Source organism: Chionomys nivalis, chromosome 7 (assembly GCF_950005125.1).
Source record: "Chionomys nivalis chromosome 7, mChiNiv1.1, whole genome shotgun sequence".
Lineage (NCBI taxonomy): Eukaryota > Metazoa > Chordata > Mammalia > Rodentia > Cricetidae > Chionomys > Chionomys nivalis.
In genome coordinates, this window is record NC_080092.1 from 15274831 (window position 1) to 15300812 (window position 25982).

The following is a 25982-nucleotide window of genomic DNA, read 5'->3' on the forward strand; positions in this document are numbered from 1 at the left end:
TTTCCATAGAAAGAAGAAAAATAATTTATTCCAAAGATGTAGAAGTAGGAAATTCATCCTGAAAATAGAGCTTGGTGTACATCTGCTGGGGTAGAGCTTCTCTTGAGCGGGCATGCCTGACTGCCCCGCTGAGTCTTATTTGTCTTGAACACATCGCTGACTCTCATGTTGTGAGCTGGCAGGAGCCATATTCAAAGCCACAGGCTCCAAGACAAGAGTAACAGATTTCTCAGAATAGCATCTTTTCTCTCAGCGGAGTGCAGACACATCTCAGAGTCAGCTAAGTAGGCACATAATTCATCAGAGTGTAAAAAAGGCGAAGGAAAAAATACTGTCTTGCAGAGAAAGGTCTTCAAGTGTAAGGCAGGTAACACCCAAAGTAGGCTACTGGAGAAGATGGTCTGGGTGTGGAGGTGATTTTGCATCTAGAAGGTATTCTCTCTGTGACCTGCAAAACAAAACAGCTCTAGTAACTTAAGATCTTCTAACATCTAGGTCCTTCACCCTTCTTCAAAAGGGTAGAAAGGGGGCTGGAGAGATGCCTCGGCAGTTAAGAACACTGGCTGCTCTTCCAGAGGACATGGGTTCAATTTCCAGCAAACACAGGGTGGCTTACAACCATGTGTAACTCCAGTCCTAGGGGACCTGATGCCCTCTTCTGGCCATCAAGGGCATTACACACACAAGCAGGCAAAACACCCACACATAAAATTAAAAAATGGGGGAACTAAAAGTAACCAGGCCTGCAACCCCAGCTGCCTAAGCAACTTAGTGAGATCCTTTCTCAAAATAAAAAGTGAGCAGAGTGTGGTGGCTTACACCTTTAACCCCAGCACTCAGGAGGCAGAGACAGGTGGATCTCTGTGAGTTGGAAGCCAGCCTGGTCTACAGAGTGAGTTCCAGGTGAACCAGAACTACATAATGAGACCCTGTCTCAACAACAACAAAAAGCAAAAAGAAAGATTAGGGATATAGTCAGTGTCAAAAAAAATTTAAGCAAAGTCAGGCACGGTGCACATAATGCTAGCACCAGGAGGCTGAAGTGGAGGGTGTTGAGTGTGAGGCCGGCCTGGGCAATGCAGTGAGACTGCCCAGTCTCCTCCCCCAGCACGGGTAACCAGTCAGTACTTCAAGAGGTAGGTGCTTAACCAAACCTCAGGTAAAGCCCAGGCTTACTCATCACACAGGTTTGGGCAGGTTCCAGAGAGGTCCAATTTCCAGGGGCATCACTATCATGTAACTACACAAACAGCAACGTCACTTACCGAAAGCAGGAAGCACGAAGCTGGCTAACACAGGAGCTGGAGCTTAACGAGCCCCTGTGCTTTTCGCTTCCCCTTTCAGAGCAGGCAGCTGGTCGCCAATATGGGCACTCTCCGTTCTGCCTTTGTTGGCCCACTGACTAGCAAGCTTATCTTACCCTCAGCACTCTAGGCTGCCTTTCAGGCTGTTCCTCATTCTGACACCACGCACAAGTGACAATGACAATACCACCCATGTAAAGATGGCAAATGTTTAGTGTCAGCATCTCCACACACTGGGCTGCTCGGTAGTAGGAGGGTGTTCTTACAGTAGGCAGCTCTGGGACCACACAGATGGCTCGGCAGCTGAGAGTGCCTGCTGCCAGGCTGGAGAGCTGGCAAGGCCAGGCTCACAACCAAAAAGACAAGAGTGCCTGCTGCTCTTCCAGGATCAGAGTTCGGTTCCTGACAACTCCATTAGGAGGCTCACCCCAACTGCCTTCTGGGGCCCCATTAAGACCCACTGCAGTATACTGCAAGCAACATGCATTCAACTCAGCATTTAATGAGAGGCACATCTGGGACTGTGGCTCCCTGACAGAGAGCATACTCGGCATGCCCTGGACTCTGAGTTCAATCCCCAACACCAGAAAAATGAAAGAGGAAGTGGGATAACCCAAGGATTGCTTTTGCAGTGCACTAGGAGAGCAGCTCCAGGTCAAGGTGGCCACTGCCAGAGTAAGACTTCCCTTGCGGTCTCCAGTCACTTCCTGAGCCTGCCTGGCCTGGCAGAACAGCTGCTCTGCAGAGACTATCCTGAGATGCTGACATTTCTGTGGAAGTCTTCTATGAAGATCACACTGAAAGACCCCCTCACCCTTTGGAATTTTTAAGACTTATTGTCCTTCACTTTTGTTGTTGCTGTTATTTTTCAAGACAGGAGTTCTTTCTGTAGCCCTGGCTGTCCTGGACCTCACAGAGATCCTCCTGACTCTGCCTCCCAAGTGGCCTTCACTTTAACAAACACACACAACTGAGAGCTACTTTTCATTCGGCCCCAATGGCAACTGTTGAACTCCAGCTGCGTGCGGTACTACAAGGCATGGCGCCGTGGTGGATGAGTCCACCAGGAAGCAGAGTCTTCCCAGGAAGTGTAAATAACTAGCTGTGGGTGCAGCTGAACAGTCACTGCAGAATTCACAGTCCTGTTCTGTAAAACAAATGAATCACTAAGGTAACCAAGAGAGAAAACTGAGAAATATGATGGGAAGGATATATGTGTGGGGTGGGGGGGGGACTGAGAAAGTAGCTTAAAAATTCCAAGGTCAGAATGAAGAAACCCATTCAAAAAAAGGGTATGTGAATGAATGTGTCTGTCTCTTGTTTCTAAATCTTTTCTAAAAGTTTAGATAAATTTTCAAACTAATTCTATTCAAGCACAAAAGCTAAGTCAGTCGAAGGGGCAGGCATCTAACTATCCAAGGCAATGTACCAAATGAGTGGCTAGAAATTAGAAAGTTAAATGCATCTAGAGATGAAAGAACTCACTTAGACAAAGTGTCCAGGGATAGGCTGTGGTAGTAAACACCTTTAATCCCAGCATTTGGGAGGCAGAGGCAGGAGATCTCTGTGAGTTCAAGGCCAGCTAAATCCACAGAGTGAGTTCTAGGATAGCCAGGGCTACACAGAGAAACCCTGTATGGAAGAGAAGAAAAAGAAAAAGAGCAAAAAAGAAACAGTGGCCAGGAAACAAGCACATGATTGCCAGGCTGAGTCCTGAAACATGCAAAGCATTAAGAGATGGTGAGAGCTGAGGCAAAGCCAGCACCACATCCAGAGGTATACTGTGGACCTCCCTTATAGTGAGGCAAATACAGGAGGGCAGCGAGAGGCAGAAGAGCTAAGTATGAGGTAAGAACAGGAAAACAGCAGGCCTGGAACCACCAGGTCAGGAGCAGAGGATGGGAAGAAAGGAGGCACAGGAGGTCCCAGGGCGGCCTGGGGCATGGTGGAGAGCTGCCTGGAGCCTGCAGACCAATGCTCTCATTCTTCACTTTCCTGCTTCTGGACTCAAGGGATCTTTGATAAAAGCTATGAACTTACTCCTCACAGTACATCTCAAGGGGATGGCTTAGTTTTTTAAGAACACTGCTGCTTTCACAGAGGACCCAAGTTCAGCTCCCAGCACCCACATGGCAGCTCACAAGTGCCTGTAATACCAGTTCCAGGGGATCTGATCACCTCTTCTGGCCTCAGGCATTCCACAAATGTGATGCAGACACACAAGCAAAGCATTTACACACACACACGCACACGTGCGCAGGTGGAGAATACGGCTCAGCTCTGTTCTGAACACTTGACACTAACTTTTCATTTAATGAAGTAACAGAGAAAGGAACAAATCAGATGACAAGTGCCCTGCTGCACTCAGTCATTAAATTTTTGCACCCTACCACTTGGATTCTCAGAATTGAATAAAAGCTGCAGTTTTGAAGCCAGCTCTCTCTTTGTTCTGTGCTGTCTGAGATAAGGTCTTACTCTGTATGTAGCCTAGGCGGGTCTGGAACTTGCTATACAGACCAGGCTGGCTTTGAACTTATTATCCTCCTGCCTCTGAAATGGGATTATGGGCATATACTACCATTCCCAACCTTTGGAAGGTGCTTATTTCCCTATCTTCAAAGCATTCTAATTCATGAATTTAAAAATTTTAGACACTTCTTCCTGTTGTTGAGTGTTACAAGGCTAAGAAACTCTCTTTCTTTTCTTTTCCTTTTTTTTTTCCCCCTTTTGGCTTGGTTTTTTGAGACAGGGTTTCTCTGTAGATTTGGGGCCTGCCCTGAAATTAGCTCTGTAGACCACGCTGGCCTTGGACTCATTGAGATCCACCAATCCACCTGCCTCTTCCTCCTGAGTGCTGGGATTAAAGGTGTGCACCATCACTGCCCAGTAGAATATTCACTTTCAATCTGTGTCAGAAGCCCGTGTGCAAATTTAATTTCATAAAGGACACACACCCCAAGAAAGAGAGAGGGGAACAGATCAGAGGAAAACATGTAGGACTTGGTTTTCTCTTCCATCAGGTGGGTCCCAGGATTTGAACTCAGATCTTCAGGCTTGGCAGCAAGTGCTTTTACCTACTGTGCCATCTCACTGCCCTAAATTACGTTTTAAAAAGGTAGGATAATCATGAACTTTAAAAGAATCTTATGGGGGGCTGGAGAGATGGCTCAGTGGTTAAGAGCACTGACTGTTCTTCCAGAGGTCCTGAGTTCAATTCCCAGCAACCACATGGTGGCTCACAGCCATCTATAATGAGATCTGGTGCCCTCTTCTGGCCTGCAGGCACACATGGAAGGAATGTTGTATACATAATAAAAATAAATAAATCTTTAAAAAAAAAAAAAAGAATCTTATGGGTGAATCCCTAAAATACACGCCAAGAGAATAGTTTGTCCTACTCATGGCCTTGTTTTTCAGATCACACTTTCAAACTACAGTCTGTCTCTCAGTTCTCTTCAAGTGGCCATGAAGTCCTGAGGAAAAAGTCATAGCGAACACTCTAGCTGATGGCTGACATGAAGTCCTGAGGAAAAAGTCATAGCGAACACTCTAGCTGATGGCTGACATGAAGTCCTGAGGAAAAAGTCATAGCGAACACTCTAGCTGATGGCTGACATGCTCACGTGAAAGGGCAAGGGCATAGTCACCTCAGTGCCTGGGCACTGTGGAGCTGTCTTCATCCTCAAGGCCAGTGGTACTTCAGATACCAGATGGTTTCATTTTTCAACTGTGGTCCAAAGAGAGGGTTGAGCTGGGCCAGAATTGCAATCAGCCAACTAAAATTTGGTGGGGAGGAACAAGAGCAAAAAGTGGTGAAATTGGCTAGAACATAACCATTTTCATACACGATGGAAAACAACTTTAGTGTACTCCATTCTGACCCAGCCTGGAGGTGGCTGACCAGGGAACAAATCCCAGGTTGCACTGGGCCTGCATCTGAGATGATCCGTAAAGCAGGGAGGCTCCAGCCCAGTTGAGTCGCTGCCATTCTTTGATGACGTCATCACGGTGCTAAGTATCTGGGCTGTCCCCAATCACGACATCCTTACTGCAAGCTTGTTCACCTCCTCACCTTCCTTTGATCTTCCCTAGTGTGCAGACGTTAGGCACTATTTAAGGGGTACAGCTAAGATCCAGTTTCAGCCCACAGGTTCCTAATCACCGTCATGATCAATGGCAAAGCATTTCATGGACCCCACCACACAGAACCAAATGGGCATTTACTTCTGCACCCAAATCACAAGCAGTGTCTCTGTTATACACAAATACAGAGGACATACCAACAGAAACTAAAGCACCATGGTTAGTTTTAAATTTTTCACGTTGTTCAGAGTTCCGATGAGGTATTTCATGGGACCAACGAAATTTGAGAATCACTGAGTATGGATGAAAGCAAGGAATAAAAAGAAAAGCAGCCTGCAGGTGTCTGGCTAGTCAACCGTTCTGTTTTTCTTACTGAACAAATATTTAATGAGCAGTTACTAAGTCCCAGGCATCAGGGACACAGAAAAGATGACATACCACTCTCCTCAGAGATCTTATGTAATATCAGATGGTAACTGCTAGAGAGAGAAGAAAAGCAGGGGCAATGGGGCTGCAGGTGTGGCTAGGTGTGAGGACTTGACTTTCCAAACTCCATTTTAAAGAAGGGGCTTCATCTTAAACCACAAAATGAGCTGGGGGTGGGCAGATCTCAGCTCCAGAAATGTGCTGTGATAGCAGGAATTTGAACACATACCCTACAAATGGCCAATTAAGCCGGGTGGCAGTGGCGCATGTCTTTAATCCCAGCACTCAGGAGGCAGAGGCAGGCAGATCTCTGTGAGTTCGAGACCAGCCTGGTCTACAAGAGCTAATTCTAGGACAGGCTCTAAAGCTACAGAGAAACCCTGTCTCAAAAATAATAATAATTAAAAAAAAGGCCAATTAAGAAGATAGGGAACAGGGCCATAAAATTTAATGAGGTCCAGATGTTCTTGGGAGGCATCCTGTCCTTGAAGATACCTTGTCAGTTATTAATGGTTCTTGGTTAGGTTTTCGTTACTAAAAACTGACCAACGGCTTCGGAAACTACTTTATCTTATGTACTCTTTACCCAATCCCAAGATGACAGGACATGAACTCCCCTGACTACAGTGTTTCCCCTTTAAAAGTGCTTCCCTCCCAGGGCTCCCTGCCACACTTTCTGCACCCACCTTGCTGGGGTGCTGGAGAGGTGTTGGCCCAAACTTGAGGAAAGGAGGAAATGTCTGAACAGATCAGAATGATGCCGAATTCATGCTGTCTTTACTTCCTATTCTGGACTCGGGAGTCCGTTGAATCATGGCTTTGGTGGGGGGGGTGTGTGTGTAAATGTGGGAGTGTGAGCACTGATAAAAAGGAGGATGAATTTTGGGGGCGTCCCCCATGCTATCGACCCCCTCGCACGTACATTAGGGTGCTGCTTTCTGGGAAAAAGGAGACAGACAGTCATTGTGGCCTCTTTCTAAACTCCCCTCAAGGACAAGGGCCAGCCAAACCCAACTAGGGCCATTATCAATTGGGTCTCTCCTCCTTTGGCTGCCATTTTTTGGAATCCTTCCAATCAGAAGACCAAACGGCCCGTTCTGACTAGCAATGCAGAGAAGCAGCCCGTGCAGCATAGGGAGCTGGTGCCCACAGACACACGGTGTCTGCCTTCTCGGCCCACAAAAGGTCGCTTTGTGCCGAGAAATGGGATCCAGGGGGGAAACCAGGCCAGAACAGATCCTTAGGCTGACTCACTTTACAAACAAAGTTAACTCAGATGAGAGATTGCCTGATCACCCTTAGAACTAGGGGATTAAACATAAACACAACACCAAGCCTTTCTGCATGCGCGCGCGCATGCACGCGCGCGCACACACACACACACACACACACACAGTGGAGGTGTGGACAACACAGACAGATACTGCACTGCAGAAGAGCTCTGAGGCCAGAGAGTCATGGAAAATTCCACACAAGTCCAGGGTTTTCCCAAGGCCAGAGGAGATACAAACTGCCCTCAAGGAACAGTCCTGTGCTTCCTAAGAGACTGACCTCACTGGCAACACTTAGAAACAAATACAAAAGATACACTAGGCCCCCCTACTCCCCCCTGCACTGTCCCCACAGCCTTTCCTCCCCACAAGTGTATAGTAAGCAATAAAGACATCATCTAGGGGCTGGACACATGGTTAAGTGGTTAAGGGCTCTTAGGGGTTATACACAGCTCTTGCGGAGGATCCAGGCTTTGTTCCCAGCATCCACACAGGGTAGCTCACCACTGCCTGTAACTTCGAATATAGATATGATGGCTTCCTTCTAGGCTCTGCAACACACACACACACACAAACACACACACACTTAAGAAGTGTGGAGGGACCGGGCGGTGGTGGCGCACGCCTTTAATCCCAGCACTTGGGAGGCAGAGGCAGGCGGATCTCTGGGAGTTCGAGACCAGCCTGGTCTACAAGAGCTAGTTCCAGGACAGGCTCCAAAACCACAGAGAAACCCTGTCTCGAAAAAAAAAAAAAAAAGCGTGGAGGGGCCTTTCCAACTGCATAGACCATCCTGCATAGCTATCTTGGAGCTTTTCTGAAAATCCTTGGGGCAGGGCAGAAAGGGAAGATTAGAGTGCTGTGGTAAGGGAAAGGCTAGTTGGAATCTCTCACCAGTAGACAGTTAACAAAAGTTGCAGTGAAGACTGTCTACAGAAAGGCAATACTCCTTTTTCCACAGCGATATTTTAAATAAGAACATTAAGATAGGAATGAACTATGCTTAAGGCCAAAGCATATTTGACCTTAGCTTTTAATCTTATCCCTTTCTTAGCTGTAATCTGTAACTTCCTGTGGCTCTCACCAACAAGATTTTGAGGTTTGTTATTAGTCAAAACAAATGTCTTAACTTCCCTGTGCCAAGAGCCACATCTACCCTTGTGACCTACAGCTTAAGGGCCAAACCTACGGTCTCATTTACTCCAAGAATCCTTTAAAAATGGTGCCTCAAAATCTATCAATATCACATAGTCACATAGATAGCTACTGTTAAGACACAATCATGAGATAGGGTCTCATGTAGCCCAGGCTGGCCTTAAACTCCTTTATGTAGCCAGAGCTGACTCACACCTCCCAGGTGCTGGAACCACAGGTGTTCGGCACTATCACATCCACTAAGCTGGGCGGTGGTGGTGCACGCCTTTAATCCCAGCACTTGGGAGGCAGAGGCAGGCGGATCTCTGTGAGTTCGAGACCAGCCTGGTCTACAAGAGCTAGTTCCAGGACAGGCTCCAAAACCACAGAGAAACCCTGTCTCAAAAAACCAAAAACAAACAAACAAACAAAAAAAAACAAAAAACAAAAAAAAAAACATCTACCAGACACTGCTAACCCCAAAAACCCTACGCCCACGAACACTGTCCCTTGCCTAGAGGTCTCTCTCAATGCCCATGCTGAGAGATATGTCAAAGCCTGTTTCTTGATAAACACCACTGTTTATTCATATGGATTCATCCTAAAATTTCTGTCTAGCTCTTACTGTCCTAGAACTTGCTCTGTAGTTCAGGTTGGCCTGGAATTCAAAGAAATTCCTACCACTGTTTCCTGAGTGCTGGGAATTCAAAGTATATGCCCTGGGATTAGGATCTGCCCGGGTGATCCTAAAATTCTTGACAAGAGCCTGGCTAGGAATGACACGTGGTGGGGGTCTCTGAAGGAACTCTTGGGCACCTGTAGTACGTGGAGTGTAGCTATGTCTGTCTCCTGCACATGTTGTCACCACGCAGCTCTCACGCAGTTAAGGAGCCTGAGGTGGAGCCAAGTTAAGTGATTCATGGGTGTTCACAATACTAAGATGCAGGCAGCAGGTGACCAGAAACCAGGCCAACCTAATGCTGCTCTGTGAACCGCTAGCCTTTGCGGTGCTTTAGGTGAGGACAGGAGTTTAGCTAGGTCTAAATTGTGAATTACGGAAGCGAGAATCCACAGCCTTTGGTGCCTGCCCATGGAAAAGACTAAGTATCAGACCCTGCAAAAACGAATAAAGACCACTTTGCTCTCTCAGACCAGTCTTTGGAAGTGTCTAGATTAACATACCCTCCCCATCCTGCATTTTTGAGGGGGTGGGTCTCATTATGTTATCCAGACTGGTTTCAAAGTCGTAGATACAAGGGATCCTCCTGAGTAAAAACTAAGACACCACTGACCATCCATTCAGCTTGTAATGATGAGATCATTTGGTTCGTTTTGTTTTTCAAACAGTTTGAAAGACAGAGCCCAGGGCCTTGAACATGGTAAACAAGCACTCAAATACTGAGCCACAGCACTCGACACTATTGCCAATGTTTCATATCAAGAAAGAAAAAAGTCAATCTCAATGCCCATCCCAACACACACACACACACACACACACACACACCCTATTAGGAAAATGCCTTGAGAAATAGACCAGGCTATTTCATTTGAAATTTTAGCGGAATTTTCCCTCTAGCCAGCTGAATGAACTCAGTGCCTGTCCTTCTGACTACCCACAGACTTAAAATTTCCCTTTAGCTGATAAACACAGAGCATTGGAAGGAAGAAGCCTGCTGTGACCTGGTGGAAGCGAGTGGAGGAAGGGCCGGCGCTCTGGCGGATCCCTGACTTGTTGTGTAACCAGAAGGAACGGACTGTACCCTTCTGCTTGCCCAAACTGTTCCACATGGCTCCACGGCCCAAAGGCCTAATAACCATCAGCTGAGCGGCTTCTGTAGGACAGGGGTGATACAGCAGCAGTGAGGGAGCTGTAGAACTGGCGTGCACACAGGACAAACTCAAGTTCCTCTTTTGGGGGGGGCTACTGGATTGCAAGTAGACTCTGCAGATGCTAGGCAAGCATCATTGAGGTACATTCCCAGTCTACTATCACTATTACTATTGTTGTTGTTGTTGTTTATTATTATTTTGAAATAAGGTCTTGCTAAATTATCCAGGCTACTCTGAATTCACTGTGTGGCCCAGCTGTCTAAAGGTGCCACAGCTAGTCCACAATCACTCTCAGGGGTCACGGCCATGTTGGGCTCTGAGGATACCAAGTTGCTGGTTGAAGGGCTGAGCTACCAGGGATGGCAAAGGACTGATCTCTCATGGGCAGGCCAGTGGCCCCCAGTCTAGCTGAAAGAGCTCTCAAAGCACAAACTACAATGTTCTGCCTGGAAGCAGTACCCAGCTCTCAAATCCTGCTCAGTGGTTTTATTCACACGTAGAAGGAAGAACAGAAACAAGGGTGTGGCCTGGTTCCTGGTGAAGCACGTGATGGAGTTCCTTGTTGGAATGGGGAAGTCCAGCCAGAGATGGCTCCTCTGTCCATAGTCCTCCTAGGGCAGGCCATGACAGGAGTGACCTCTGCCGGCAGATGCCTTATGTGACAGCAGAAACATACGCAAGCGCCTTGCAGGGCTCCTTTCGTGACTACATACAAACCTTTCCCAACCCAATGACACAACACTTCGGAAGTCAGGGACATGACATCGAAGCTACTAGAAAATAAGGAAGACTTGGTACCAAAGTTGGATTTTAACCCTAATTATCCCAAATGCTGGTGGAATGCTCTAGGTGAGTGACTTCCCAACCAAAGCGTGGTTCCATTTGTAAACACTTGCCTCAAAGTATCAGGAATTAAAGAGATAATGGGGGACCTTGCAGCAGCTGGTAAGCAGAAGTTCAAAATAACCCCATGCTCCTTCTTTTCTTTGTCTGTGAGACAGCTAAAAATGTAGGCAAGCCACAGAAGGAGGACAAGAGATTTCCTTTGGAGATTTTCAGAGTATGTGGCACTGGGCCATTACCACCTGTACCCCTGCCCACACCCACCACTCCAGAGCCAGCAGGGTTCTAAGGCATCGCCCGTGTCTGCCAGATCCTAACACACACACCCTACAGTTAATGCGACAGACGCTCCTGTGGACTGCATCATGCCAGACAGCAGGCTCAATGAAAGGGAGATGTATGTTCCCGGGCAGACCTAAGGTAGTCAAGGAACATCTGAAAAGGAACAGGTCTGCCTGTCAAAGACATGAACAGGCAACCACCTCGGTCGGAAACTCACTGTCAGTGTGCGGCAAGGATACGCTATGGGGTTCCCGTACACTCCTTAAAATGAGCTCCACTTTTTGCTTTCTCAGAAGACAGGGCTGAGGGCACACTGTAGGTCACTGGGTGTGTGTGAGAACATTGTGAGAAGCTCCGAGGGGCTCTCTGGTCTAGAAGTCCTTGGCCTGGCAGTAGCATGGAACCAGAGTCCCTGTGGAATATGTGCTCCAGAGACCAGCAAGGGGCTGCTCTCCTACCTGCCATCCAGACCATGGCTTCCTGATTGCGCTACAGCTTTAAATCAACTCGGGCCTGGCATGACTAGTGAACACTGCTCCTCTCTCATAGAGTGAGCCATCCCTTCCTCAGTGACATCTGAATCCCATCTAAGGTTTTTCTTTCTTGGCTATTCTCCCTACTTCAAAGCTGTTTCCTCTAGTGCTGGGGGTGGAACCCATAGCTTCTGGCATGCTAGGCAACGCTCTACCACTTTGGTACAACTCTGTAACTACTAAAGGGGTCAGCAGGGGGACAGAAAGATGGTTCAGGTGAAGGTGCTTGCTGCCAAGCTTGACAACCTGAGTTTGATCCACAGGACCAGAGACAACTCCAACAAGTTGTCAGATTGTCCTCTGACTCCATTCATTTGAAAGATAGATAGATGGATGGATGGATGGATGGATGGATGGATGGATGGATAGATAGATAGATAGATAGATAGATAGATAGATAGATAGATAGATAGATAGATAGATAGATAGATGTGGGAGAGCCCTAAAGGGTGAAAAGAAGTCCACACAAAGGAGATGCTACTGCTGGCTTTCAAGAGGAGGGGCCGAATGGAATGTGAGTGACCTCTATAGAGGGGCAGGGTGGTGGCTAACTAACAGCCAGTGAGGAAATAGGGACTTCAGTCTTATTACCACAAAGAACTAAATTTTGGCACAGCCTGAGGGCTTGGCAGAGGACGCTAAGCTCCAGATGAGAAGACACAAACATGTTTTTTATTAACTGGCTGCCAACCTTACCACTGTGGCCCCTTTTACCACAGGAATACGCCCTAATTTTGCCAATTTTAAACTTGAAATTTCTTCCCTTTCTTCCCCTAGGACTTCAAGACGACTCATTTTCTAAATTAGGTCTTTCAAACCAAAGTACCTACCGAGCCCTTTGTATGAGCAAGGGACTGGAAATGAGGCCTCACAATACCACTGGGCACAATCCCAGCCCCATAATCCTCTTATCTGCTATACTACAGTAGAAAAACTCTAATATATGTCTCCATAAAGCAGATAATGATAACATGCTGGGCCAGGCACTGTGGTCTCTCCTCGTCTATACATATTTGAGAGAAATTAAGCAATTCTCAGATGGAGAATTAAATGACGGCAATTATCCAGGGAGGGAGGGAGGTGGCTGCAGGCGCTCTCCACAGCTGGGAGTAGACAGACACCAAACCAGATGAGTCTGGGCTTTCACCTGCAGACTTCCGGGATGAGAAACCCCAAAGTTGGGTTCTCCCAGAGCAGACAATCTGAAAACCCGCAAGTATCATTCAAGAAAGCTGGGACCCCTACGGCTTTTATTTTGAGTCCTGAACTAATGAGACAGGGGGACTGGTGAGGTGGCCACGGGCAGAGAGGCTTGCTGCCAAGCCTGATAACTTGAGTTGATGTCCACGACTCATAAGGTGGAAGAAAAAGAACCCCCGAAGACTGTCTTCTGACCTCCACACACCTGCCCCATCCCAAATCAATACATTTAAAACGTATTAAGAAAGAGTGGTGGGGGTGTGGGGGTGGTCACCGAGAGACTGTTTAGCAGTTAAAAGAATTTTCTGCTCTCCCAAAGGACTCAGATTTAGTTCCCAGCAACCATACTGGGTGGCTCACAAACTCCCGTAACTCCAGCTCCAGTAAAGAAACTCATTGGGCCCAGGGGATCCAATGTCCTTTGCTGTTCTCCACAGGCAATCCCCTCATGTGCACAAATACATATACACACAATTAAATTATTCTTTTTCGAGACAGAGTTTCTCTGTAGCTTTGGAGCCTGTCCTGGAACTAGCTCTTGTAGACCAGGCTGGCCTCAAACTCACAGAGATCCACCTGCCTCTGCCTCCTGAGTGCTTGGATTAAAGGCATGTGCCACCACCACCCAGCCCACAATTAAATTTTTTTAAATTAAAAAAGTGGAGTTAACATGGTCTTAAGAAAAATTAAAAATCATTAACATTCAGTTAATTTTAAAAAAGACATGACAGGAAAAGAATAAAGGACAAAAATCTGATGAGATAATCAAAACAATAAAATAGCCTAAAGTTAGTATGTTAGTAATTGTATTAAATTTATATATTTAGAAGACAAAGACTGCAGGTAATAGAGAGCCACATGCCTGCAATGCTAATACTTGGAGGCTGAAGCCGTTAGTTCAAGGCAGCCTGAACTATCAGGTGGACTTGTCTCAACAAACCAAAACTAAATTGAACTAAAAGGCAAAACTCTCAGCACTGACTAGGTCTACAAACAGCTTCAGGCCAGTCAGGCTACATAACGAGACCCTGTCTCTAAAGGAAAAGGTAAAGGAAAAGGAAAAAGGTTGGTGGGTGGGGGGACACAACAACTCAATGACAGATGAGCCAGTCAGCAAAGAAACTCATACACCTATAGCAAAACTATTTCAAACAAAAAAGCTGATACTATGGAATGAGGCAAAGTTCTGAAAACTTTGTAAAGCACAGGGTGGAGGTGCACGCCTGTAACCCCAGCACTCAGAAGGCAGGGGCAGGAGGAGCAGGAGCTCATAGCCTGCCCGTGCTACCCACCGAGACCCTCTCAAAACAGACGCAGCAAGGAAAAGGCACAAGTGTTGGGAGTGGAGCTGAGCAGTGGAGGGGGCAAGACTCTGGATTGAGTCCCTAGCACTAAATAAGAAAAGAAAAATGAAGCCTGGGCAGCAGTGACTGCCTGTTTCATTGGGAAAACATGGCCAGCCCTGACCTCAGTGCCAGCAGCCTAGGACAGCAACAGTGCCTAAATGTGCCCAACCGTGACACTGCCCAGACCTGTGGAGTCTGCAGATCCAAGGCTGCCCAGCAGGCCTAGAGGACCTAAGTTCCATGAGTCTCCTACCTTTGCTTACGCCAATTTTTCCAGAAATCCAAACCTCCCAGGCTCATCCATTACAACCCAAACCCCATTCCCTGGTATTTTCCACTGCTTCCGGGTGACGCTGGCTCCTCCCCATTCCTCCAAGCTCTCTCAAGCAGAAAGCAGACTACTCTTGGGCAATGAGGGCAGAGATATCTTTCCTTCCCCTGCTATTGTCAGACAGTTCCCCTCTATCTGTGAAAAGGGACTTCTCTAGGGAGCATGCAGCTGGTTTTTTACCTATCAACCTTTCAGCTTTCCCAGTCCAACCTGTCGCCAGGGCTGCTCGAGGTAGCCCTTCTCTGCCACATTTTCATCTGAACGGTAATCCCACCTCACCTATGTAGGGCCTGTTCCAAGACATCCAGTAGACCTGGACGGCAGATACCCAACGTTAACCACACAGCTTCCTATGCATACACATCTGTGGGAACAGTGAAGACGTACGTCACGTACACAAAAAGATCAGCAGGACAGAACACATCACAATAAAAGTTATGTGATCTCTCTCAGAAGAATCAAGGCAAATACCAATATTTGTGAACTGCGGTTGATCTTGAATGACTGGCAAGGCAGAAATGTCCTGGACAGAAAAATATTTGTCTATTGGCGCCCTTGGTTTTTACCCAAGGATGCCAACAGGCATGCCAACACAGCACCTCCTCAAGAGCAATTACAAAGCGCAGTGCTTATGCGGCTCATTACCCCCACACTATAAGATAAACAAGACAATCTGGGGAGTAAATGCAATAGGCTACTTGGTTAAAGCAGTTAATTTTAGAGCACGGTAGCCATATTGTGGTTATGTCTGTAATGGTCATTATCTCTAAGACACAGGATGAACTAAATTTGCCTCAAAATAATCCGAGGGAAGCCGGGCAGTAGTGGCACACGCCTTTAATCCCAGCACTCGGGAGGCAGAGGCAGGTGGATCTCTGTGAGTTCGAGGCCAGCCTGGTCTACAAGAGCTAGTTCCAGGACAGGAACCAAAAACTGTGGAGAAACCCTGTCTCGAAAAATTAAAAAAAAAAAAAAAAAAAAAAAAAAATCCGAGGGAGGGGAGAGCATGAGGGGTGAGACAGGCTTGTCTATGAGGCAGCAATTTTTAAAGATGGGAAAATTAGAGAATACAGAAGGTTGAGAAAGTCAAAATTAGGCTGGGCATGGCTTTTGATCACAGTGCTTGGAAGGTAGAGGCAGGTGAGTCTGTGAGTCGAGGCTAGCCTGGTCTACATGGTAAATTCCGAGCCAGACAGGGCTACAGGGAGAACTTATCTCCAATAAACTTGCTGATGACACATGAACTGCTCTTTTCTCCTCAGTCACCGTAAGATACCATTCCACTTGGTCCTTGTCACTCTGCCACCACAGAGACTAAGTCCTCAGCAGAGACAGCCTCTAGTCAAAACACACAAAAAGTGAAAGAGTTGAGTTTCAGCCAGTCCCATCCTCAAGCTCAGTGCTGGTACTCACTCAGCACCTGTGAGATCAATCGAGAGCCTTGCTTAGGCGTATGCAGAAAGCCAAACGCCTCGGGAGGAAACTCCTAAATTTACACAAACGTATTAAACCTTAGTCACCCCACACTCACGGGTGCCAGGGCACGAGGGTCCTGGCCTTTCATCTCAGGATGGACTAGAATTGCTGTTTCTTGCTCATGCGGCACTAATCAATACTGTGGCCAGCAGCGTTTTCACCCTGTTGCCCCTCACACATCAGCTAAGACTCGGGAAACGAGACAAAGCTCTGTGAGAAGAGAATGACTGGTTCTACACTCTGGCTGGACATGGTGGCTCGGGCTGGAACCTGCGTTTGGGAACACCCTAGTGTCACCTCTGTTGCTATGAAGACACCCTGACAACAAGCAGCACATAGGAGAAAGGGTTCACGTTAGCTCACAATTCCAGGCTGAAGTCTATCATAGCAGGAAGTCATGGTATTGAGAACTGAAGGCAGCTGGAATGGCCCAACGGTCAGGAGCAGAACAAGTGACTGTGTGCCTCCTATTCGGCTCACTTTCTCACTCCCATCTAGTCCAGAGCCCAAGCCCAAGCTCTGTGTGTGCAGCCCGCATTCAGGGTGGGTCTCCCCACCTTAACGAACCCAACTAAAGCCATTTCCCACAGGCGTGCCCGCTAGCCAATCCAATCCAAACTATTCCTCACTGAGACTCTATAAGTTAACAGAACAGAGAGGCCAAGGCAGGAGGATTGCTGTGAATGCGAGCACAGCCTGGGTTACATAGTAAACTCCAGACTACCTACGCAAGAAAGCAAGCCAGCCCGGGACTCCCTAAGGGGTAACTTTCTGGTATGAGCCCTGTTTCAGCTGTTTGATAGCGAAGAAATCATGTACTTTGTGGAGGTTATCTGCTCCAAGAGTTGATTGAAAATCAGTTTTGTTGTTCCCCTTTGCAATCTGGTTTGTTCCTTATCATTCAGGAAAGGGGAGAGAACAGTGTGGACAACTTTGGGAAACATCTTTAAAACAGTTCAACGCCGTTCTGCCCTTTTTGCACTCGCAATGACTGAGGAACAGCAGTCCAGATGGGTTGAGGGGAAAAGTTAGCCTACATATGCCAAGACAGCTTCCCTTCAATAGTTTATACAGTCCATCCAGACGGATGCAACTGTTATACTCTGATACAGTTTATGATTTTTACAAAAACTATCCTTATTCAGCCTGATTATAGTTCCAGTTTCACTTCGTCAGATAAACAAAAATCTTAAGAAGGAATGATTGGCGATGCCCATGCCTTTAATCCCAGCACCTGGTAGGCAGAGGCAGAAGGATCTCTGTGAGTTTGAGGCCAGCCTGGTTTACAAGAGCTAGTTCCAGGAAAGCAAGGACTATATAGAGAAACCCTGTCTTGAAAAGTCACAACAACAAAAAGAAAACAAACATAAAAAGAGAACTTGCTGCTCTTCTATAGGATCCAGGTTCGATTCCCAGTGCCCACACAGTGGCTTAAAGACACCTAGAGCCCTGGTCCTGAGGATCTGAAGCCCTTTTCTGGCCTATGTGGGCACTGGGCTCACATGGTGCACAGACACAAGCAGGCAAAGCACCCACATGTGTAAAATAAATGACAATAATAAGAAATGACTTTAATGTAAAAAAGACATTACACTCAAGTAAAATACATAAGTGAAATGAGGAGATTTAAATAAATATGTCACAATAGTAAGATATAAAGTAGTACAATTATAAGTTTCAGATAATTATAAGCTTAACATTTGCAGCAATTAAATTACATTTGTATTCCCATCTGCCAGTTCTTTCTTAACACACTGAGCACTTAAAATGTGAAATTCTGAGCATATTCAATTTGAAGACACTATTTGTAGATATTAAGCAAATACAAGGGCCAATGACCCACAATGTGTCAATTAACACATTATAAGTACCAAGAATAACTGTTTTTAAGACAAATTATGTATAAGAGACAAGATACTTACAAGAGATAGCAGCAAACTGAACAGGTCACCAACATGGTGATAATAACTCTAAAAAGAAGGAAAAAGCCATTATTAGACATCAGTGAACATGCAGACTTTGCAGAATGGTTTAATCCCAGCACTTCCCTTCCCACTATCCTGGACTGCAGGAGTGTGCGCCAAGACAATGGACCTGCACTCATCCAACATTCAACATACTGCAGTGTGCACTGAGTAGAAGTTTAAGTACAAAATCAAACATCTGTCTTTAAAGGAACGTACTGGTGCCACAATTTGATTCGAAACGGAGACGTCTCTACTGACAATTCATTTTGACAGAACTACTGTATTTGGCAGTGCTCCTGGCAATGAATTAACCCTGCTAAACCTATGCTCACTAGCAGGAGCCCTCCCCATCTCTGCTTATTTATGAAAAGTTAAAGCTGGGTCTCCAACCAGCAGAATTTCAGCATCTCTAAAACAGAACTCATGCTTAGCACATCTTGCTCTTACAGAGGACCTGAGTTCAGTCCCCAGTGCTCACAATTGCCCTTAACTACAGCTCTAGGGGCTCTGATGCCTCTGGCTTCTATGGGTACCCACAAACATGTGCACACAACACACACCCACACACAATTTAAAAATAAAACAAATATTTAAAAATATTAATTTAGGGGCTGGAGAGATGGCTCAGAGGTTAAGAGCATTGCCTGCTCTTCCAAAGGTCTTGAGTTCAATTCCCAGCAACCACATGGTGGCTCACAACCATCTGTAGAGGGGTCTGGTGCCCTCTTCTGGCCTGCAGGCATACACACAGACAGAATATTGTATACATAATAAATAAATAAATATTAAAAAAAAAAAAAAAGCCAGGCGGTGGTGGCGCACGCCTTTGGTCCCAGCACTCGGGAGGCAGAGGCAGGCGGATCTCTGTGAGTTCGAGACCAGCCTGGTCTACAAGAGCTAGTTCCAGGACAGGCTCCAAAACCACAGAGAAACCCTGTCTCGGAAAAAAAAAATAAATAAATAAAAAAAATAAAAATAAAAATATTAATTTAAAAACAGTAACACCAGAATTCATTATCCTCTGTCTAAGCACTCCCCTTCTGAATCTTAGTCCTCAAGGCTGGGGAGTGGCTCAGTGGTAGAGCAAGAATGAGGAATGCCGTGGGTTGAATCCACACACAGCACCCACCAGCACTGCCATTTCCCCTAATCTATTTTTAACTCTGTCATCTGCTTACACTTCCTATGCATACCCACCTATGCTGTGGATTTGTCCTTTAAAGCATCTCCCCTCTTGGGTGCACTTTCTGTATAGTGTTCTACCTGCATGCATGCCTACACACCAGAAGAGGGCACCAGATTTCATTACAGATGGTTGTGAGCCACCATATGGTTGCTGGGAATTGAACTCAGGACCTCTGGAAGAGCAGTCTGTGCTCTTAACCTCTGAGCCATCTCTCTGGCCTTTCAGTGGGTTTCTTTTATTCCATTCACTTGCCAATAACAAAATTCACTGGTTTGGTTTGGCTAACTTATTTCTGGCAGATTCAGAACTTTCAGAAATATCCTTTCACTGCACTCTTTAGTGAAGTCTATTTCCCATAGGGTGATTGCCACACCCCCAGAACAAACAGGACAAATGCCAGAAGGCCAGCTTATCTTTGCTAAGCTTTTACAAGTTCTGTGCATGATTTCCTGTGGATAATCTATTGATACATTCCTTCATTCCAAATTCTACCTGAGTGCCCAGGGTGTATCAGGTTCTAGAGAAGTTGCAAGCGATGAATAAAGTTGATTGAAGATGTCTACGCTGGTAGCTGGAGAGGCATCTCAGAGGTTAAGAGTGCTAGCTGCTCCTCCAGGACCTAGATTTGGTTCCTGGCGCTTACATAGTAGTTAACTGTCTGTTAACTCTAGTTCTAAGAGAACTGATGCCCTCTTCTGGCATCTCTGGGAACTACATACATGTGTTGCAAAGACAAAACATCCATACACATGCAATAAAAGAAATAATAAATGTTTAAAAAAGGTCTATCCTGCCCTTCCCTGAGAATTTTACAGGCTGGATGAGAGCAGACAACACAGTTGAACAACAGACAGACAATAATCTATCATTAGTATGCTGACCTGAGAAAATAAAGCAGGGAAGGAAGAGGGATGTGCAGGGAAGGCCTTGGCAAGTGACAGAGCGTGATTGCAGATTTGGGCGAGTGAGGGTTTCCAGCGGTGGGACAGTGAACTCAGGCATGAGCTGAGTGGCGACGTGGAGGTTCAGGGAAAGGAGGTCAGGGTGGTCAAAACAGACCAGCAAGGCCAGTTTGGGAGGCAGGAGGCAGGAGAGGTTTATTTCAGAGCCTGTGCGAGGCCTCTGCCTAAAACGTTATCAGATGGGATCTGAAGGAAACTGACAAAATCTGGCGTGACTTCTCCCATGATCTCTCATCTGGGTTGAACCAGGCTGGGGAAAGAGAGACAGAGTGAGAAGGCAGACTGAGCAGGAGTGCGTGGTGCCAGCAGCTTTGGAGGAGTGGAGAAGGCTGGAGCAGTGTGGGTAGCAAGTGTTGGTCAGATCTGAGTGTGGGATGGCGGAGTGCACGCAAGTGCAAATGCTCACGGAGGCAGAGCTTGGACCTCCTGAAGATGGCTCTGGAGGTGGTTAGGAACTGCCTGGGTGAGTCCTGGGAACCAAACTCTGGTCCTCTCCAAGACAGCAAAAGCTCTTAGCTGCTGAGCCATCTCTCCAGCACCTCTAAACACATTTTAAAGACAAAAAGGTGACAGGTGTACAATAAAGTGAGGGCCTACGGAGCCACACGTAACCTAAGCCCCTCATTCAACTGGCTGTGGTAGCGCACACCTGCAATCCTCGCACTTGGAAGGCCAAGGCAGGAGGATGGCAAGCTTGAAGTCAGCCTAGGCTACATAAAGATGGCCAGACAGAAGGCCAGCCTTCCAACTTCCAACTCTTCAGCCCTTTACTCCTGAAGGCAGGCAGGTGCCTTCACCGCCACCCCACTCTACCCCCACCACATGTGGATGAGTGTCGGCTCCAAGTTTCTGCTCATCTTCTCCTGTTCCTGAGCCTTAGACTTAGAATTTCTTCTGTCTTCTCTCTTCCCCCAAAGACAGCTCAGAGAACGGAAGCAGCTGAGGAGCCTCTGGAGGACATACCTAACATGAGCTGCCACAGAATGCTCCCCTTCAAATAGCTGCACGCAATCATGCAGGAGTGGAGTCATAAGCTGCAATTTATTTTCAAATGTCTCGGTAGAACTTTATACATCTATATACAGACATTCACACACATTCATAAAGCAAACATGTCTAAATCCATTGTGGCATACAGCCTTGGCATGTAGCCTTTGTTTGTTTGTTTGTTTTATTTTTTTTTTGGTTTTTGAGACAGGGTTTCTCAAAACCTGTGTTGCTTTGGAGCCTGTCCCGGAAATAGTTCTTTTTTTTTTTTTTTTTTTTTTTTTTTGGTTTTTCGAGACAGGGTTTCTCTGTGGTTTTGGAGCCTGTCTTGGAACTAGCTCTTGTAGACCAGGCTGGTCTCGAACTCACAGAGATCCGCCTGCCTCTGCCTCCCAAGTGCTGGGGTTAAAGGCGTGCGCCACCACCGCCCGGTAGAAATAGTTCTTGTAGACCAGGCTGTCCTTGAACTCACAGAGATCCAACTGCCTCTGCCTCCCAAGAACCGGGATTAAAGGTGTAAGCCACTGCTGCCCTGCTAAATTTAATTTTTTAAAAAAAAGGCTACATGTCAGTCTTTCTCAAAAATCAAAAAAAAAAAAATTTATAGTTTTAATTTTGTGTGTGTGTATGCACATGCCCACAGACACCAAAAGACCAAGTTGATTCCCTAGAGCTGGGGTTACAGTTTTTTGGGGTTTTTGTTTTAGTTGTTTGAGACTGGGTTTCTCTGTGCAGTTCTAGCTGTCCTGAAACTAGCGCTGTAGAACAGGCTGGCCTCAAACTCACAGAGATCTGCCTGCCTCTGCCTCCTGAGTGTTGGGATTTAAAGCGTGCACTACCACCACTGGGCTTTCCTAGTAGTTTTGAGCCACCTCACATGGGTGCTGGAAATGAACTCAGGTCCTCTGGAAGAGCACTAAGTGCTCTTAACATGCCACGGTATACTGGGAGAAACCAGAGACCAAATTGTCTCTGGTTGTCAGCTATGGCAGCAAACACCTTTACCCACTGAGGCCACCAGCCAGACCTTGATATGTGACCTGCTATATTCTACATGCTCCAAAGTGTTGATGAAACAAACTGGAGTGGACATAACCCCTGGTGCACTACCCCTGTGCGCTCCTCCACATCTGGAGTGGACATAACCCCTGGGTGCACTACCCCTGTGCGCTCCTCCACATCTGGAGTGGACATAACCCCTGGTGCACTACCCCTGTGCGCTCCTCCACATTTGGAGTGGACATAACCCCTGGGTGCACCACACCTGTGCGCTCCTCCACATCTGGAGTGGACATAACCCCTGGTGCACTACCCCTGTGCGCTCCTCCACATCTGGAGTGGACATAACCCCTGGTACACTAACCCTGTGTGCTCCTCCACATCTGGAGTGGACATAACCCCTGGTGTACTACCCCCGTGCACTCCTCCACATCTGGAGTGGACATAACCTCTGGTGCACTACCCCCGTGCACTCCTCCACATCTGGAGTGGACATAACCCCTAGTGCACTACCCCTGTGTGCTCCTCCACATCTGGAGTGGACATAACCCCTGGTGCACTACCCCTGTGTGCTCCTCCACATCTGGAGTGGACATAACCCCTGGTGCACTACCCCTGTGTGCTCCTCCACATCTGGAGTGGGCATAACCCCCTCCACATCTGGCAAAGAGAGCACTGAGGAAAGCTTGCTGCTTCTGGAGAATCTGTGGTTTCCTACAGAGAAAAGAGGGAGATCACGAAGGACAGACATGATCAGGACAGGTAACAGCAGGCACAGACTGGATTTTGTCCTGATCATGTCCTACTGCAGGAAAAATTCAAGATTAAAAGAAGAACAAGGGGCTGGCTCCCTGCTACCCACACTTTCCAAGGGGCCTTGACCCTCCAGCCACCTTCTCACTGTCTCATCAGGTCCTGATAACCTCCTGACCACACCATTTTCAGAGGTGCAAGGGTCTCTCAGGGAAAGACCTCTGTGCTTCACTCCTCTCTTACACAGCTTCTTATTTCCTTAAGTCTCCCTAATCCATCAAATCAGAAACACCTTCCTATGTTAAACATTCAGCATGGTGGTGGCTGGGGATGCACTCAGTGGTAAAGTGCTCACCTAGAAGATGGGAGGCTCTGGGTTCACTCCCCAGCAACCCTCCCTCTACCCCAGCAGCACACACAGAGGAAAAAAAAAATCACCAGAGTCCATGAACCAGGCCAGTTCTAGCATAAAAACTTCAAAAGATATTTTGATTTGCAAATTTTTCTGGGGGTAAAAGGTATATAGAAAGTCATATACCAAGGGTTGGCTGGTGGTCTCATTGGGTAAAGGTGCGTTTTGCTGTGTCTGACAACCCCACATATTATTCTCCGATTTCTCTCTGCACAACATAGTATGTGCAGTTTTTTTTTTCAGTAAAAAAAAAAAAAAAAAAGGAACGTGGGAAAGCTACCTAAATCTTCCAAGGTCACAGAGCTCAATTACCCTGGAACAGTGTTTCTCAAATGTAAAGACCTAGGTCCTAGGAGGCACCATTTCAAGACCTGCTCAATCCTGCCAAGAGCAGGAAACACAGGATTGCAGTGGATACTGTGTCACTGCAGGTCAAACAGAGCCTGACTACACACAGGGGCTTCATTACTCTATGTAACAGGGTGGCACCTGATCCTAAGGGTGGGGAGAGTTTTAAGAAAGGAGGGCTTCCAACTCCAAATGTTAGTAAGGGGATGAGGGCCAGAAAGTCAGACAGTGGTGGGATGAAACAGGGTTGGTATAAAAACAGCAAAGGGTAAAAAAAAGGTCTAACTTAATTCAGTTAATACAAGTTACTTTAATAACTCCAGAATTCTAATACCACATCGACTGCTATAAATTGAGGATGGTCCTGTGGAACTGTTAAGTGAGAGGTGGTACTTGATTCTTACAGATGATACAAACTGACTACAATTTCACTTTCAAAAGTGGTTTATTTGGGGGCTGGAAAGATGGCTCTTTGGTTAAAAGTCCTGGCTCTTCCAGAAACCTGGGTTGGAATCTCAGCACCCACATGGAAGTTCATAACCCTCCAATTTCAAGGGATCCAAAGTCCTCTGTGGGCACTGAATGCACATGATGCCCTTACATACATTCAGGCAAACACCTATACACATAAAATAATAAATAAATCTTTAAAAGTGGTTGGGGTTTTTTTAGGCTAATGGAAAGAACTGTATTTTTAAAAGTCAGTATTTTCCAGACCGTAATTGAGGTCAATGACACAAAACACAGTAAAACGTCCTTTAATCAAGGCATCCCACTCAACACACATTGTCTGCTCTGGGATGTGCTGTGGAGCTAAGCACCTTGCAGCCACCACTTAGTGTCTGACCCATTAAAGCAAAGGACGTTTCGGACAGACTAAGGCTTCATTTTAAGGGTCACCTCCATATGATCTTGAGTTGAAATGGAAAAAATGACTGAAATTCAAAGGGGAACTAGAAAGAGGGTGTCCCCACGCTACTCTGAAGAGTTATGTTTTATATTATAATACAGAAGTTTATTTCCAAACAAAGAAAGCGATATTTTTAACAAAACCTTGGGTGGGGGAAATACAAATCTATCTTGGCCAATCACTGTTTACAAGCAAGGGCAGGAGGCGCTCTGGTAGGTATGACGCAGAGGTTTCTAAACAATACCTTCGGCTCTGGGTGATTTAACCTCACTTAGGTCAGGCTCACCCCCTCCGGGGTTGGGCCCACTAGACGCAAAGGCTGAGCTCAACACGATCTAGCAAGCTTGTCAGAGTCCGCAGCTCCGACTGCATCGGGCGGGGACAGGGAGGGCCATTTCTGTTCTCTCAGACCCCTTTCTTTCAAGTTTGGGCAAAAGGCCTCCAGGGCGTGACAGGCAGGACCAAGGCGGCGAGACTGGCTCGGGAGGCACCCTAACTTCTCCGCAGTAGATGTGTACGCCCTCGGTCCACCAAGACAAAAAGCATTCCCTAAAAATCACTTCCGGGAGGGGCTGCCAGAGGTGACCTCACGTTCCGGCCAGGGACATTGACAGGCTCCCAAAGAGCGCATGCGGTCTTCCTCTCCGTGGTTCACCCCGCCTCATCCTCCCGCTGTGGTCCTCCACGCGCGACCCTTCCCTCCGTGACCCTCCCGCCGCGCTCCTCCGCTCCCACCGCCTCAGGCCTGGCGTACTTACCCCCGGTTAGGACCCTTGGGGATAAACCAGGGCACGAGAATGCCCACGAAGCCCCAGAAAACGCTCATCACGATCAGAGGCACAGTGAGCCCGCGGTACGCCATGCTTGTACCCCAGCAGACGACCCAGCCGGCTGCCTCACTCTCGCCTCACCCGGAAGTGTCAACAAGGCTCACGTGACCTGCGCACGAACGTCCCCTGCGCTCAGCGTGACTCGCCCATCAGACTCCGCCCCTTGGACCGGAGCCCCGCCCTCACCTGTCCTGTCTCAAGGCTGCAGATTCTTGGAGCTTGTCAGAGGTGGGGTGCCAGTCACCAGGGCATTAGCAAGGTTTTCTGGCAATAATTTAGACCCATTTTGGTGGTGCGTTATTTACATTTTTATCTATATTTTACGCGCAGACGTAAAGCGTTTAACAATAGTAGGTTACTGTGCCACAGTCCCGTGTGGCAGGCTGACTGTAAGCTGCATTTGTCTACAGTCCATGAACTACTCGGAATTGTCATCCCTGCTTCAGGTGAAGAATTTGACCACAGTCACATAGTAAGTGAGATGGGCCACTTACTTTTCTGACGATGACTTTTCAAGACACAGACTTTTTTTTTTTTTTTTTGGTTTTTCGAGACAGGGTTTCTCTGTG

At 46.9% G+C, this 25982-nt stretch overlaps 1 protein-coding gene across 1 annotated transcript; it reads right to left on the reverse strand.

Moving 5' to 3' along the window:
- On the reverse strand, positions 1 to 25512 carry Atp6v0e1 (ATPase H+ transporting V0 subunit e1). Its single transcript, XM_057776783.1, has 4 exons — positions 25342 to 25512; positions 17982 to 18029; positions 4952 to 5080; positions 1 to 448 (listed from the first exon to the last, which is right to left on the reverse strand). The coding sequence occupies exons 1-3, from the start codon at positions 25443 to 25445 to the stop codon at positions 4987 to 4989; spliced, it is 246 nt and encodes an 81-aa protein (XP_057632766.1). The 5' UTR covers positions 25446 to 25512; the 3' UTR covers positions 1 to 448; positions 4952 to 4986.
- Positions 25513 to 25982: the final 470 nt, after the last annotated feature.

Coding starts and splice junctions, on each gene's coding strand:
- Atp6v0e1 (XM_057776783.1), bottom strand. CDS start 25,445: ATGGCGTACCGCGGGCTCACTGTGCCTCTGATCGTGATGAGCGTTTTC. Junction 18,030..25,341: donor CCCAAGGGTCCTAACCGGGG/GTAAGTACGCCA, acceptor CCTTCTTTTTAG/AGTTATTATCACCATGTTGG. Junction 5,081..17,981: donor TCAGTTTGCTGCTATCTCTT/GTAAGTATCTTG, acceptor ACCAAATTTTAG/TTGGCTGATTGCAATTCTGG.